A 16,223-nucleotide genomic window follows, 5' to 3' on the forward strand; every position below is an offset into this window, starting at 1 on the left:
GTATAAAATTCTCGTATCAACAAGGAATAAAGATGACTGCACACAGTTTCAAACCACACAGCAAGACGAAACCAAGGGAATGTCACCGAAACTTCTGAAAATGGTGTCCTATGAGTTTTATGGTCAGCAAAATCCAACCCTGTCCCCTACCAGTCCCTCCCTAATTAATTCAGGTTCATTCCATCTCCTAAGTAAAGCATTCGTGCCACTTCATTCCTATGTGTAACTAATGCTTGTGCTTAATGCATCTCACACCTTTCTTGTTTTAACAAGTACTCATAAATCTAGAATGTGACGTGCGAAATGACGGGTCCTGGACTAAAAGGCACAATTAATGGAAATTGTGCTGGAGATTCGATTTGTCAATCACATATTTATTCAACCATATCACAAAAATAATTAAACCTATTAAAATTGATATGATGAGGTTTTTTTGCAAGGTTAAGAGGTCAAAATTTTTGATGGAAAATACATCAGCCAATGGAGATTTGATAGTTGTCCCTTATGGCATAAACTTTGCTATGGAAGTTAGAGAAACACTTTTGTAATTGAAATATATTCTCAGGAATACAACTTGATTATCTTAAAGAAGGAATGATTTTTTTTGTACATTTTTATATTTAATGATCCTTTAAACCATAAGTATTTAGATTTTACTTAGTTATTTTTATGGGTTAATAACATTTTTTAGCATTGAGTATAAATATTTTGAGACGTTACCATACTTCATATTTTTTATTGCAGCTGGAAATTTGATGTTTGATACTTTTCCAGAACCTACAACTAGACTTAGTTTCAGGTTAAGCCCTTCTACATGTTTTGGCATATAAATCTTCTTTATGGATTCCGGTCGACTAATAACCCAGAACTGGCACACTAACAAGTTAATTAGCAACTTGGAAGATTTGTAATCCAAAGCTGTCAGAATATTAAATGAGCACTTTTACAAAACTAAGGACTCGCTCACACGACCGTATAAATCCGATAAGTGCAATACGATAAAAAAAAGGGATTGCACTCGGACCAATGTTATTCAATGAGGCAGTGCAGATCTGCTTCTGCGTGAGGAAAAAATTGCAGCATGCCGTGATTTCACTCCAAAATCTAATGGGTGTGAGTAAAAAACAAAATCGCATGCCATACGGACCAGCATGGCATCCAAGTTTTTATAGATACATTATAATTCTGTGGCATAGAAACTGTAAATGGTTAATAGCTGCTGAGTAAAGAAAACAGATTGAATATGGACATCACACAGATGACAAGTAAGACTCTCACTCTCCTGGATGAGAAAGGGACTGATTTTTATTATTATGTTTCTATTTATGAAAAATAAAAAATGAAAATCCAAACAAACAAAAAAATTAAAAAAATTAAAATTATATATTTTTTTTCTTGTTGGTCAACCGTATCAGAATGGCTCTCCTGAAGATAAAGACAGGTGTTTCCTAATGCGAGTATGGAGGGAATTCTTTTCCCTTTTTCATGCAGAAAATTAGGTATCATTCACATTACGAATATTGTGTACCGTCAGCATTTACGCCAGGAAAACCTTCTGACATTTATGTTGACATGCACATAGGTTTTAAAAGATAAAAGGGTGTCCTTGTAGTATACTTTTGGCTAGTATAAATTGGGATCTCACAAGCCAAACAGTATTGTAGAGCATAATTGGAAAGGCTGCACGTTTTAATACAATTGTATGCACAAAAAAAACGAATTACCCAATGGTACAGCAGTATAGGCAAAAACACTCCTTAGGGTCCTTGCAAACACGACAGATTTATTTGTTGTAAATTCAACTCAGATATTGTGTCAAAATCACAGCAGATTTGCAAAGTTTTTTAGTAAAATTGCACAGCATAGTTGCAAATCATATGCTGGGTTTGTCAAGGATTCTGTAACAAATTGCCCCCTGTATCTCCATATGTATTGGAAAAATGAAGTCTTCGATGTGTTCTGCAAAAAGAATTGACATGCTGCAGATTTAAAAATCGGCATTGCATGTCAATATATGTGCGGAATATTTTTGAATCTCATCGGCATCGTTAGTACTGTATTAGGCTGGAAATTAGCATATCTGCTGCAAGTATGCATAATGTGCATGCAAACTAAGGCCGGGGTCACATGATCGTATATTCTCTCAACAAGAGAATCGGCTTGATTATGTTAATGATACTCTGCTGAAACCCTTCGAGTTTGATCCGAGTCTCACCTTACTATTTTCCAATACTCTCACATGTCAAAATCGGAGGACAGGTGAGGAGAAGATGGAGAACATAATTTATCCAGTTTCTCCATTGTTTGAGTCTGCAGAAATTGGACTGCACTCAGATGACATCTGAGTGCAGTCTGATGTTTTACATGCACCCATAGACTTGTATGGGTGCGCATCTTCCAATTTGTAGATCCACTCGCAGTATGGAGGGCTTTTTTTCATTCCGAATCGGCATGAGAAAAAAATTTCAAATCTGCGCTGCTGCCTAGTATAACATTGGCCCAGGTGCTATCTGATAATACATCACATAGCAACATAGCACTCATCCGAATTATATCCTCGTGTGAGTAAGTCCAAAATCTTGGGCTGGGTTCAAAAGTACTAGACAGATTCTATTAACTGTACTTCCTCCAGACTGCAGGTCACCAGATCAAGTTCTGTACAGACACCGAGCCTTTAAGAAAAATATTCTTCTATACGGTATGTTGTCCAAATGATACTTTTATTGAAACTGAAAACTTAAAATAAAAATATGAAGAATAAAAACAACAGTAAAAACCTTATTAAACAAAAATATTTTATTAAATATATTACACGTTTTCATACATAAGAAGGTGCAAGTTTCTTCAGCACACGATCATTCAACATGTGCATTAACCTGAGAGTTATATGTTAAAGTCATAAAGGTTTTTTTTGCAAAATGTTCTGTATATAGAGCTCATTAAGGGAATTATCCAAGCTAAAAAAAAATATCTGAAGACATCTCCAAAGGTTAAAAAATGAGAAAAAAACAAAACATTGCTCAGCTCTTGTCTCTTCAGAGTATCCAGCACTGATGCTCCAGTGGTCTCACCAAACCTGTTTACAATCAGCCAATATGTGACCGCTCTGTGCTGTATGGCACGTGGCCACCATGACCACTGATTTGTCACATGCTAGCCGCTTGTAAACAGAGGAGAATATCCGGAGCATCAGTGCTGGATCACTGAGAAAAAGAAGAAGAGACTGTTTCTTTTCTCTCATTTTATAGCCTTTACAAATGTCTTTTCCATTTTTTAGTAGATGGGTAACCCCTTTAAGGAACCTAAATATCAACAATTTCCCCCTTATGACAAAAATGGAGGTATGTGTGTTGTAACATTTGTTTGCAACATTATCGGCATTATTATATACATATATAAATATATATGCTGTTGAAGGATAAGACTTGAGAATCCAGTTGTGTCTAGGCTTTACTCACACATAGATTTTTATCACTTTTTATATATATTTTTTACCAGCGTTTTTGTTTAGTTTTTTTCTTTCAAGTATTTTTACAGGGTTTTTTAAACATTAACCATACATTTTTTTCCCATTCTTTAATTCCTATAGAAAAACCTATGAGTAAAATGTGAAAAAAACCACTATACCTGGAATATGTTACTCTATGGAAGATTAAAAAAAAGCTCAAAAAAAGTTCAAAAACAAACTCTAAACTGTAAAGTAACATAGTAACTTCTGCTACTGAAAAAAATAGTCCAAAAATGCTGTTTGTAAAATCACCCTATAAATGTAAAAATAATGACACTGGATACTCAGGAATAATTAAAGGGTATGTCCACATTTGAAAATTATTATAGAATTTATCTACTTAAAACATTGAATCATTTAATAAATTCAATTACTTATCTGAAACTGATCCTGACATCTTTTTAGAATCTAAGTTGCATCTTTTATGATGTAGATCTATCAAATCTCCCGTAAAGTCATACATCTAAAAAAAAAGTTGGCTGCCCGTAGCCACCAGTAGGGGGTGTATAGAAACTTAGTGCATACCGATGTGTGAAGGTTGAAGGAGCGGTACAAGTGCTAACTTGGGATCTATGTAAGATAGCTTTGGAATGAATTGGGAATTACTTAAAGGGAACCTATAGAGGTATGGCTTTATAGACACTTGTTCCCTTTTAAAAAAAATTATACCTAGAAGTCATATGCAAATCAGGCTGGAAGTGTTCTGGGGACGTATCAGTGTACACACCCATAGTGTCACGGGTGTGTCAGGTGTAATAGATAGTCACTCTGGATCTGGCTGTAGAAGGTCACTGAGCTTGGCATTGCAGACACCTTCTTAATCCTTCTTCCTTTAAGGCCTAGCGGCAACCTCCCTCCTACTGCTTATTGACACACTATTGCATGGGAGTTAAAAACTCTGTTTGCTCCAGGCAATTGCCGGTGATACATCTATATACCTTTGTGCATGCTTGGAGTACTAGCTGTTGGCTGACTTCTTCTCTGGTGCTGTTGGAGGACACTTGGCGTTCCTTCTCTGGTGTCTGCTCAAGCTAAGTTTACCCCCTTTGTTTGTCTACCTTGTTGTCTTTAGTTTGCAGTGGGGCCTGACCAGTGCTCACCCCTCCCCCTCCCTATATAGGGCCAAGCTCTAGGGACATACAGGGTTTAGGGTCCTGCTCAGTGATAGGTATGGAACCTATTTAGGAACGGTAGGGTAGGCAGGGTGTTATTAGATTATGCCTAGGGGTCTCCGCTCCCCCTTTCACTAGTGTTTGGGCTTCCTCCCCCTCTTTCCTTCGTGTTGCACTCAGTCTTTCCCACACCTTGCTTGACTCTTTGATTGCATTTGGCATCCATGCTAGATTTCTCATGAATGACCCATGAGATCTACAAAAGAAAGATATAATTTTGATTGAGAGACACAAACCTGTATAGCCATACCAGTAATTCTATATATAAATATGTGCCAATATGGTCCCTTTAACCCCTTAATGACACAGGACGTATTAATATGTCCTGTGTCATGACACCCGGTTCAGTGAGGGATCCGGCGGTGAGCCCGCACTGAACCGGGCACATGTCAGCTGATTATTACAGCTGACATGTGCCCGCAACAGCCGCGGGTAGAATCGCGATCCACCGGCGGCTGTAAACTAGTTAAATGCCGCTGTCAATCTCTGACAGCGGCATTTAACATCGCCGCGCTGGAAGCGCGGCATTAGCCCCGCCCATCGGTGACCCCGTCACGTGATCGCGGGTCACCGATGGGTCGGCATGACAACCTGGGGTCTGCACCTAGTGGTCGGCTCTCATAGCACAGGAGCATTTCTGCTACATAGAGGCGATCTGTTCATCGCCTGTATGTAGCAGAGTCGATCAGGTAATTGCTACTTCTAGCCTCCTATGGAGACTATAAAAGCATGCAAAAAGTTTTAAAAAAATGTTTTTAAAAATATTTAAAAAATGTAAAAATATATAAAAGTTTAAATCACCCCCCTTTCGCCCCATTCAAAATAAAATGATAAAAAATAAACCCCACATACACATATTTGGTACCACCGCATTCAGAATCGCCCGATCTATCAATCTAAAAAAAAGAATTAATCCGATCGGTAAACGGCGAAACGAGAAAAAAATTCTAAACGCCAGAATTACGTTTTTTTGGTCGCCGCAACATTGCAATAAAATGCAATAACGGGCGATCAAAACATCATATCTACCCCAAAATGGTATCAATAAAAACGTCAGCCCGGCGGGCAAAAAATAAGCCCTCACCCGGCCCCAGATCCAGAAAAATGGAGACGCTAAGGGTCTCAGAAAATGTCGCCATTTGTTTTTATTTTTTTTTTAGCAAACTTTGGATTTTTTTTTCACCACATGTTTGGTATCTACGAACTCGTAATGACCTGGAGAATAAGAATGGCAGGCCAGTTTTAGCATTCAGTGAACGTGGTAAAAAAAAAAAAAAAAATCTGTGGTATTGCATATTTTTTGCAATTTCATCGCACTTGGAATTTTTTTCCCATTTTCCAGTACATGATATGGTAAAACTAGTAATGGCATTTCAAAGTACAACTCGTCCCGCAAAAAATAAGCCCTCACATGGCCATATTGACCAAAAAATAAAAAAGCTATGGCTCTGGGAACAAGGGGAGCAACAAACGAAAATGCAAAAACGGAAAATGCTCCGGTCATGAAGGGGAGTTAGAAAGAATAATTCTATAGGAAAATTGTAAAAACTGTTCAATAGTCGACTTGTATTTTAAGCTATGAACAAATTTAGTAAGTTAGCTCACCTACAAATGGCAGGTACAGAAACACTGCTCCAAGACTTTTTATAGCACTACGAGGTGTGGAGGTGGCCCGCCGCCCAGTTCCTTTATTTTAGTGATATACTCCTGATTAGCAACAAGACTGTAACTATTTATTCACACTTTTTTTTCCAACCCAGTAATAAATGAGTAAGGGAGGGCTGGCTGTAACCATCTGTAATCATCTAATGCTCTGCAGGCTCAATGTAACTCAGAGAGTAAGATGCAAACATCTGACCTCATTTTACTATGAAAATTTCTGTCCTTAAATAAATAATGTAGTGCCTATCAACCAAACAAATGCAGAAAAGAGGGTCCGAAATATCTTACGCTTCATTAATAGCAATGTAGGGATTATTTCAGATTTAAAGGGACAATTCATCGTACAATCTATTCTACAGCTTTGACACTTTGAAACCAAAGTATTCACGGTTAAAAAAAAAACAGATATACTATATACATGCAAATATTAAAAAGATCCTCTGGGAAAAAGCTGAAAATACTGCTTTTGCACTGAGGGAAAGTGCTCACCCCACTTCTAAAATGCATAAAGGTCTTTATACAGGTAGCTTGATTTCTCATTCAGATGACAAGCAGAGGTAGCTTAGGACGGCCCCTGCAGAACACACAGCCATCCGATAAGGGCCATCTGTATGAAAACTAAGTGTATCTTTTTAAAGTTGTGCATAAATTTGGGAATGGTCTGGGTAACTTCACTATAGGTAAAAGGGGTATTATCAGATTTCTCCCAAACAGTCATCCTAAAGGGGTTTTCTAGCTATCAATGCTGTAAATCAGTAAGTTAGCAAATTATTAATATACTTCACATCTTAAAGTGGCCTTGATTATCAACCACAGGTTCCAATCCTGGCTTCCAGCAGGTCTATGTCTGGTTTGTTTTGGACACCATTTCCTCCAAAGTAGTGTGTGTGTGTGTGTGAAGAGAGCTGGCTGATTGCTAACTTCAGTAGCTAAGCTAGCACCTTTCTTTGAATATACATTGCTTATGATAGAAAAGGGGGGCTGTCTCTTCTATTGAAATGAGCTGTCAGCAAGCCCCCTTTCTACACAGCTCTGGCTATTTGTCAACACAAGAAATGGTGTCCTTTGTCGCAGACAAACAAGAAAAGGACCTGTTGGAAGTGGAGCTCAAGATCTGGTCACCTTTAAGATGGGAAGGTTATTAGTAAGTTGCAAATTTAACTTATTTTTTATGGACAACCTCTTCAATTATATTAAAGGGGTTTTCTAAAATTATTAAATTGCTTTAATTAGTTTGGCCAGATGAAAATGAGCACGTTTGCAATTGATTAGCTTTTTTTATTTGCGTTCATTCTGCTGCAATGAGAGCTTTTATTTAATATAATATACAATTCATTTCCATGGAGTTCGGCCACTAATGTCTGCACAGACCCTGGCCAAAAGTGCACAGTAGCTACATTCCTGGAGAGAAGGTATCTCCTAACATACCAGCCACCTCTCTCCAGCCAATTGGTTTATATACAGCAGTTAGCTGCTCACCCTCCCACTTCTCAGCTCCTGACAAGCTGCTGTTATAACTTTTGCAAAATCAAAAGCCGGCAACAGTGGCTTCAAGAACAGGTCTCCTAATCACAGCTCTTGCCTCTCATGGCTGTGTGCTTGCTCATATGCCCTGTTATCTCTATGTAGAAATATAATGATAACAGTGTGGGCTCCAGAATAAACCACTTAGAGCTGAATGTGTTACAGCAGAAAGTGTGCTAAGCTTTATAGTTCTACTAATGCTACAGCTCTGTTTCTCACCAAAACTGTCACTCGGGGAGGAGAGCCCACCCTGCTACAAACCAGGATGTAAGGAGACTGAATAGCTCTGAACTGCTCAAGAGACCATTTGAGAATAAACCTTTAGCAGGCAGGATAATATAGGTAAGATAGATGATTTTTTTAAGAAGGCAATTTAGAATGTTCGAGTAAGAAAAAAAGAAGCATACAAAATGTAAACTATGTATAGAAATTCAATGAGAAATGTGACAGCGAAGCCATTGGACAATTGCCATCAACTATCATTGATACATAAGACGGTGTTTTCTGACTTCTTCACTGTCAGTTGGACCATTGGCAAAGTATAGAAAATGTTAATGTAACATTCCCATGATCAGATCACTGTTCTTCTATACTTGTCTCCTATAGTTTGACCTTTTTTTAAGACAAATCCTTAATGTAAATAGACATCTTCCTTGGTCTCCATAAATAAATATTAAAGTCACTAATTAGTTTTCTAAGACTTTGGTGTTAGAGGACGGTGTAATCAGACTCCATTTTCACAGCTTCTGTCCCTGCCACTCCCTCGTACAGATCTGGTACTATCAGCTCAGGGATCTGCACCACTGTCCTGTCATTAGAAGACTTCTTGCCCGATTGTAGTCTTCTTCGCAGTTCTGGAACAGAAATCCGGTCTGACGCTTTCCAAGTCCAGCAAACCTTCATAATGTTGTATCTGTAAAAAAAGATATGTTGTAGTATTTGTATGTCTCTGGTAATACAGTATATGAAATATCACCATCTCTTATTAGATAGATAGATAATATCTCGATGATAGACAGATAATAGCTGATAGATGAATGGATGCACAGATTAGGTATAAAGATAAAAAGATAGATATTTGATAGAGAGATAGATTTCCAAAAAAAGATAAAGCAGGACCAATTAAATAAAGTACGAGGGCAAGTCACGGACCACTATACTACTGTATACAGTACATAAAATAAAAAATGGTATTGGGGTCAATTAATCAAAGCTTTTACGCCGGAAAAATGGTATAATAGCTTTGAAAAATGTCAACATTTTTGTGCAGTGAGGAATGTTGGGATTTTTGCCATTTTCACACCAGTTTGAATCAGCTCTGTCGAAATGGGTGCAGCACGGAGTGTGGCCACACCCACTCATCAAATCCATTAAAAATGCCAGCGTTTGGTAGGCCAGAAATGCTACTCCAAGTCCTTGACTGGAGTAGCATTTCTGATGCGGATCACAGAGGCGCACACCACTCAGAGGATGCGCCGAATTCATGAAGTGGAGTGCACATCTTAATTAATTCAGCGCCTCCTACTCAAACAAGCTCTTCATTAAAGGGGTTGTCCAGTTTAAAACTACAAGTCTGTGGTCTCTCTATGTGAAGGGAGACTTGTGAACTCTCACAGCGCTTGCATTGCATGCTGTGAGGATTCTAAGGTAGTGAGTGGTCATGATGAGATTTGCATACTTTTGTTAGAACCCTCCTTTCCATCTTGTGTTTTGCGGTCACGTGACCATCTGCCTTTATATTCCAGCTTCGCCCTTTTGGCTGTGCGTGACTTCAGTGTTTGACTGTTTCTCTAGCCTGGTGCTTCGGTGCCTTTCTCTGTCAGTTTGCTTGGTCCTTCTGGGACCTCTAGTACCTTTTGTCAGTTTGTCTTTTTGTGTTCTTGCAACAACTTCTCTGTTTAGGAGGTGTCCCATTTTTGTCCCAGTCCTTAGTTCTTTTAGGGACCCCTCCCTTAATGCTATAGGTCTTCGTTCCGACTAGCCGAGGACTAAGGCGGGTCTGTTCGCTAGAAACAGGCTGCCCGCTACATCGTAGGGATTCTGCTTAGTCTTACTGTAGGGACAGCTTTCCCCTATCTTTCCTTAGTACTTGTTGCAAATCATAACAACTTTCAGCCACATTCAGACTAGACTGTATCCAGCCTCGCTCAATACACTTGCATTGAGCGAGGCTGCATCCATCTAGTCGGCACGTGACCACATGTATGCAAATCACATACTCGCGGTCACGTTCCCTCCTCTCCCTTCGCCGACACAGGAGAATCTTCACAGTGTGTGATGTGAGGATTCACAAGTCTGCAGTCACATCGAGTGACTGCAGACATGTAGCTCAAGACCGGACAATACCGGTGTATGCAACACCAGTCCAACTGATTCAGCCATGTTGAGTTTATAAACTTGGAATAAATACTATTTTTTTCTCCTTTATGAAATAGGAGTGCTAATAAGAAAATCAACGGGGCATCAACCCCATCAGCTGTTATCATAGACCGCCCACCTCCCTGTCAGTGCTGCTTACAACCATATTGGTGTATATCCTCTAATTCTGCATCTGGCACACTCAAGAAAAGCCATCAATAGTGATGAAATTATCTCTGATGTCAGGCTATTTAGCTATAAACATATATATTCCCATGGTTTTGTTCTCAGGGGAGACATGCCGTAGTGACAAGCGTTCTGTTGCCAGCTATTTACATTGTACGGGCCGCGTTACATGTTTTTATTGGCGACTTAATAAATGTGGAACTGACTTACTGAAAAGTAAAATGATTATTTATCCCATTAATCACAAAGTCGGCTGCTGCTAGTGACAGAGAATTCCTTTTCTCTGCAGTAATACATATTTCCTATGCAAAGCATCTAACTGCCACAGGGGAGATAGTTAGGGAAGCTGGCCAATTCACATTACGCAGCTTTGTGATGGATGCCAGCTGGGCTTCTGAGAAGTCATAGAGAAAGGAACAGGACGTGAATAAAGCTTTATCAAAGCCTAATTCACTTACAAATGATTTGTGCCATGGAATTGCAAAATTCTCCCTACAGTAACAGAGATACCAACCTGGCAGTGCCCGCCGCAGGGTGATACTCGAGCAAATTGTTGTGGCCTTTATAGGTGTGTGATGTCATTAAAGGGTTACGGACACGGTTAATGCAACTGCACGGAGTGCAGGAGCAGAGAAATAAAAGGAAAAATAAAATAAAATTTAGATGTAGATGTGTCTCAGTCACAGAGCAGGTGAATTGTGGGGGTGACCAGGAACCATAAAATCTGTGGTAGCCCAGTAAAATGTCACTTTGTAAACTACTAATTGGTTTCATTAAAGAAGCACTCCTCCTCCCATCAAAGATTTTCTCCTCTTAATATATCACAGTCATCGTATTCTATAGCACGGTGTACTTACAATTGCTCATTTTGTCTTTCTACCCAGCTAATTCTTCTCTTTTTCATTAGGTCTATGATATAATGTGATTGAAAACTGACTAGCTGAATCCCTCTAAGCTTTATGTAGAAACAGGAGGTCAATTTTCTCTGCACAAGTCAGAGTCACTGCAAAAGTTTATGGCAGGGGGAGGAGCGGAGAAGCTGAGTCAGGAGTTGAAGAAGGGAATGATAAATGCAGGGACAAGAGACTTCCTGTTTCTACATAGAGCAGAGAAGAATTAGCTGGGTAGAAAGACAAAACGAGCAATTGTAAATGCACAGTGCTATATAATATGATGACTGCAATATATTAAGAGGATAAAAACTTTGATGGGAGGAGTGCTTCTTTATCTTGGTCGTGGGGTCTAAAAGTAAGCGCTTTGGTAGAGACCTCTATTATTTCCCTGGGTAGTGGAAGTCCCAGAGTATGTGCCCATGGTGCCCTCTCTGCATACATGTGCACAAGCCGCCTACTTACTACATACATAAGCACAAGCCATATACTTACTATATGCATGTGCACAAACCGCGCACTTACTACATACATGCGCACAAGCCATAAACTTATTACATTCATGTGCAAAAGTGATGCACTGCATACATGTGCACAATAAATCACACACTACACTATATACACACAAGTCAGATACTACATACATATATGTGTACAAGTCACACACTACATACTTGCACACTTGTTATAAGGAGTCACACACACAATGGATGCACATTCACAAAATTACAACATACAGTGGTGGCCAAAAGTATTGGCACCCCAGCAATTCTGTCAGATAATACTCAGTTTCTTCCTGAAAATGATTGCAATCACAAATTCTTTGGTATTATTATCTTCATTTAATTTGTCTTCAATGAAAAAACACAAAAATAATTGTCCTAAAGCCAAATTGGATACAATTCCACACCAAACCTAAAAAAGGGGGTGGACAAAAGTATTGGCACTGTTTGAAAAATCATGTGATGCTTCTCTAATTCGTGTAATTAACAGCACCTGTAACTTACCTGTGGCACCTAACAGGTGTTGGCAATAACTAAATCACACTTGCAGCCAGTTAACATGGATTAAAGTTGACTCAACCTCTGTCCTGTGTCCTTGTGTGTACCACATTGAGCATGGAGAAAAGAAAGAAGACCAAAGAACTGTCTGAGGACTTGAGAAACCAAATTGTGAGGAAGCATGAGCAATCTCAAGGCTACAAGTCCATCTCCAAAGACCTGAATGTTCCTGTGTCTTCCGTGCGCAGTGTCATCAAGAAGTTTAAAGCCCATGGCACTATGGCTAACCTCCCTAGATGTGGACGGAAAAGAAAAATTGCCGAGAGATTTCAACACAAGATTGTGCGGATGGTGGATAAAGAACCTCGACTAACATCCAAACAAGTTCAAGCTGCCCTGCAGTCCGAGGGTACAACAGTGTCAACCCGTACTATTCGTCGGCGTCTGAATGAATAGGGACTGTATGGTAGGATACCCAGGAAGACCCCACTTCTTACCCCGAGACATAAAAAAGCCAGGCTGGAGTTTGCCAAAACTTACCTGAGAAAGCCTAAAATGTTTTGGAAGAATGTGCTCTGGTCAGATGAGACACAAGTAGAGCTTTTTGGCAAAAAGCATCAACATAGAGTGTACAGGAAAAAAAAGAGGCATTCAAAGAAAAGAACACGGTCCCTACAGTCAAACATGGAGGAGGTTCCCTGATGTTTTGGGGTTGCTTTGCTGCCTCTGGCACTGGACTGCTTGACCGTGTGCATGGCATTATGAAGTCTGAAGACTACCAACAAATTTTGCAGCATAATGTAGGGCCCAGTGTGAGAAAGCTGGGTCTCCCTCAGAGGTCATGGGTCTTCCAGCAGGACAATGACCCAAAACACACTTCCAAAAACACTATAAAATGGTTTGAGAGAAAGCACTGGAGACTTCTAAGGTGGCCAGCAATGAGCCAGACCTGAATCCCATAGAACACCTGTGGAGAGATCTCAAAATGGCAGTTTGGAGAAGGCACCCTTCAAATATCAGGGACCTGGAGCAGTTTGCCAAAGAAGAATGGTCTACAATTCCAGCAGAGCATTGTAAGAAACTCATTGATGGTTACCGGAAGCGGTTGTTCGCAGTTATTTTGGCTAAAGGTTGTGCAACCAAGTATTAGGCTGAGGGTGCCAATACTTTTGTCCGGCCCATTTTTGGAGTTTTGTGTGAAATGATCAATGATTTGATTTTTGCTTCATTCTCTTTTGTGTTTTTTCCTTGCAAGCAAATTAAATGAAGATAATAATACCAAAGAATTTGTGATTGCAATCATTTTCAGGAAGAAACTGAGTATTATCTGACAGAATTGCAGGGGTGCCAATACTTTTGGCCACCACTGTACATGCATGTACATATGCACACTTCTTAAACACATGCACAGTATTCCAGTAAATACGGGTATACACACAATACTGTCATAAATACACAAACACATAATACATACATACTTACATAACAGTAGCCTTTTCCTGGTACAGAAAAAGTGCAGGAGCTCAGGCCACTAGATGGCAGCATTGCACATTAGCAGAGTAGGATACCGATCAGCTGTGATGTGCCCTAGGTTGGAGATTGTGCACTACAGAGCAGAACCCTACACAGCAAGTACCTGCCGCTCATCTGGTTACAGGGTGACTAGGTGTAACCAGCCGCAGTGCCCACACTGATAACAGCCGCTTATGTACATAGCAATGCCATAAGAGGGAACACAGTGCATGTTTTGCCACCATATAAAAATGAGGACCACAGAGATACAGTGTGGGCACCCTGTTATTGATTGGTAATTCAGCTATACGCTTGAGGCCTAATGGAAACTAGAATAGTATCAGAGCGTGCATCTATGCAGTGCTGTATGAATGTGGCTATGTAACAAGCTACGACTCTATTCACACCTGCGTCAGATGCAGTATGTGGTGCTATCATCCCATCAAAATGATGGACAGCACAACAGAACCCAGTGAACCTCACAATACGTCACTGTAATCTATCAGGCTCCGTAGGTGTCCGATGTGCAATGACTCCGACATGCCTTCAGTTTGGTTGTTCTGCCCTATGAAGGTTCAAAACAACTCATAGGAGGTCTCCACTACTGTAAAATGGAAACTTAATGAGGCCAGGGCGCTGTAAAAAAAAACACAAAGTGACCAAATGGACAGAAGCAGCTCATCTATTCTGTTCTCCAACCCAGGAAACAACCGTTCAGATGGAACGTGAAGGGTGTAGCCCAGCAGTAGCCACCGGTTGGCTGCGGGGGTCACATGACTTCCCTACTGGATGTTAATGTCAGGACACCTGCAGGACACACAGAGAGTGTGGGGTTTTCTTTTCTTAGCTTTTTTTCCTTTATTATACAGCCGTAAGTCTATTAAACTAAAAAAAGTTTAAAAAAAAGTTTAAATAATCTTGACCAGCATGGAAAGTTATGAAACATTTGCAAACAACTTTATTAATTGATTTGTCTTCATTTCTGTAAGAAAATTGCATGCAAGTGGCTTCCAAAAATGTGATATTTCCCAGTCTATTTGCCTTTTAGTGCACTGATATCAAATACTCATTTGGAGCACAGATGATGGCAGTGAAAGTGTCCGTTCACCACCTGTGTCTCACTAACTCTGGGGATAAACTGCTGCAAGAGATTGTTCTGACAAGCAGAAAACTCATATCGTCTGCCATCACATTCACTGCCATCATCTGTACTCCAAATGAGAATGTTCGGATAACAATTCAGCTAATGGCAGACCAGCAGACTGTGGATAAGCAGAGGGTTAGGAAGCTATTAACATTCAATTTCTTTTTTACAGGAATGAAGGACAATCCCCTAATAAAGTGATTTGAAAAGTTTCATAACTTTCCATGCTGGACACAAATATAAATAAATTGAAAGTTTACTTAATCTTTAACTTTTATAGTAGTGGAGATTTTCATTAAACGTCAACACAGGTGTGAATTCAGCCCAATGCAGTTGTACAGTATATGGCATAGTGCTGGAGATGAAGGCGACAGATGAAGATAATGGATTGTTACTTACAAATGCTGCTTGCAGTTGGGCGGTCTCTTCATGATGTTGCCACGTTGTAAGTGCTGCAGGATACTAGAGGGAGGAACCTCAGGGTAAGGAGGAGCACCTAGAACAGAGACAATTACTGTTTATACTAAGCAATATAGATTTTATACATGACTAATATAAATTAAATAATTTATAAATTAGGCCTGAATTACTGTTTTACTTTACTGTATTAGGACTCATTCACACATCAGTTTTTTTCTATATTTGCTGTCTGTGTTTTCACTGATCACATACTGATACATTTTATTCTGTAGGCCTATTCACATGTCAATTGACCAATGGTCCCCCGGAAAAAAAAAAATTGCTACTATTGAAGTGAATGGGACAGTAAAAATACTTTCACTATTTCCTAGGAGAAGCTTTGGTGATCTCCTTCAGTTTTTTTTCATAGAAGAAAAGAAAGATGACAATTGGTTGGTAAAAAGGAGCAAACAGACCAAATACAGATGAAAATCAGATCTAACACGCTGATGAAAATATGACATTTTTTTGAATCCAAGAAAAAAACAAACAGATGTGTGAGTTGAGTTTTTTTATGAGCTTGTAGGAAATGGAGTAAGGCCGGTGTCACAAGTCCAAAAATTACATTCTGTGAACAATTGAACATCAGTAGACCTGCAGATAGTCCGGAAAATCGCAGTCCGTTCTCGGAAAGTGAATGTAAGATGTGTAAAAATGACCTAAGCTGAAGAGCCATCCTTACCCAAAGTGATCATCTCATAAAGCAGGATTCCAAAGGACCATCTGAAAGAAATGAAAAGACATTATTGTTGCAGAACAGTGCAGTGTGAATGGAGTTTTAGATAAAAATGTGAATATAAAAACTGA

At 39.5% G+C, this 16,223-nt stretch overlaps 1 protein-coding gene across 2 annotated transcripts in view; it reads right to left on the minus strand.

The window, feature by feature from the left end:
• Window positions 1–5,973: 5,973 nt before the first annotated feature.
• Window positions 5,974–16,223, minus strand: part of STYK1 (serine/threonine/tyrosine kinase 1) — a 102,237-nt gene continuing 91,987 nt past the window's right edge. For both annotated transcript variants that reach the window (XM_073685388.1, XM_073685387.1), the window contains exons 8-10: window positions 16,099–16,139; window positions 15,357–15,453; window positions 5,974–8,779 (exon numbers count right to left, since the gene is read on the minus strand). In XM_073685388.1, coding sequence (XP_073541489.1) covers window positions 8,575–8,779; window positions 15,357–15,453; window positions 16,099–16,139 — 343 coding nt within the window. In that variant the 3' untranslated portion in view covers window positions 5,974–8,574. The remainder of the gene's footprint in view (window positions 8,780–15,356; window positions 15,454–16,098; window positions 16,140–16,223) is intronic.

Source organism: Phyllobates terribilis, unplaced genomic scaffold (assembly GCF_046119375.1).
Source record: "Phyllobates terribilis strain yellow unplaced genomic scaffold, ASM4611937v1 Scaffold_5__5_contigs__length_657084704, whole genome shotgun sequence".
In the NCBI taxonomy this organism is placed as follows: Eukaryota; Metazoa; Chordata; class Amphibia; order Anura; family Dendrobatidae; genus Phyllobates; species Phyllobates terribilis.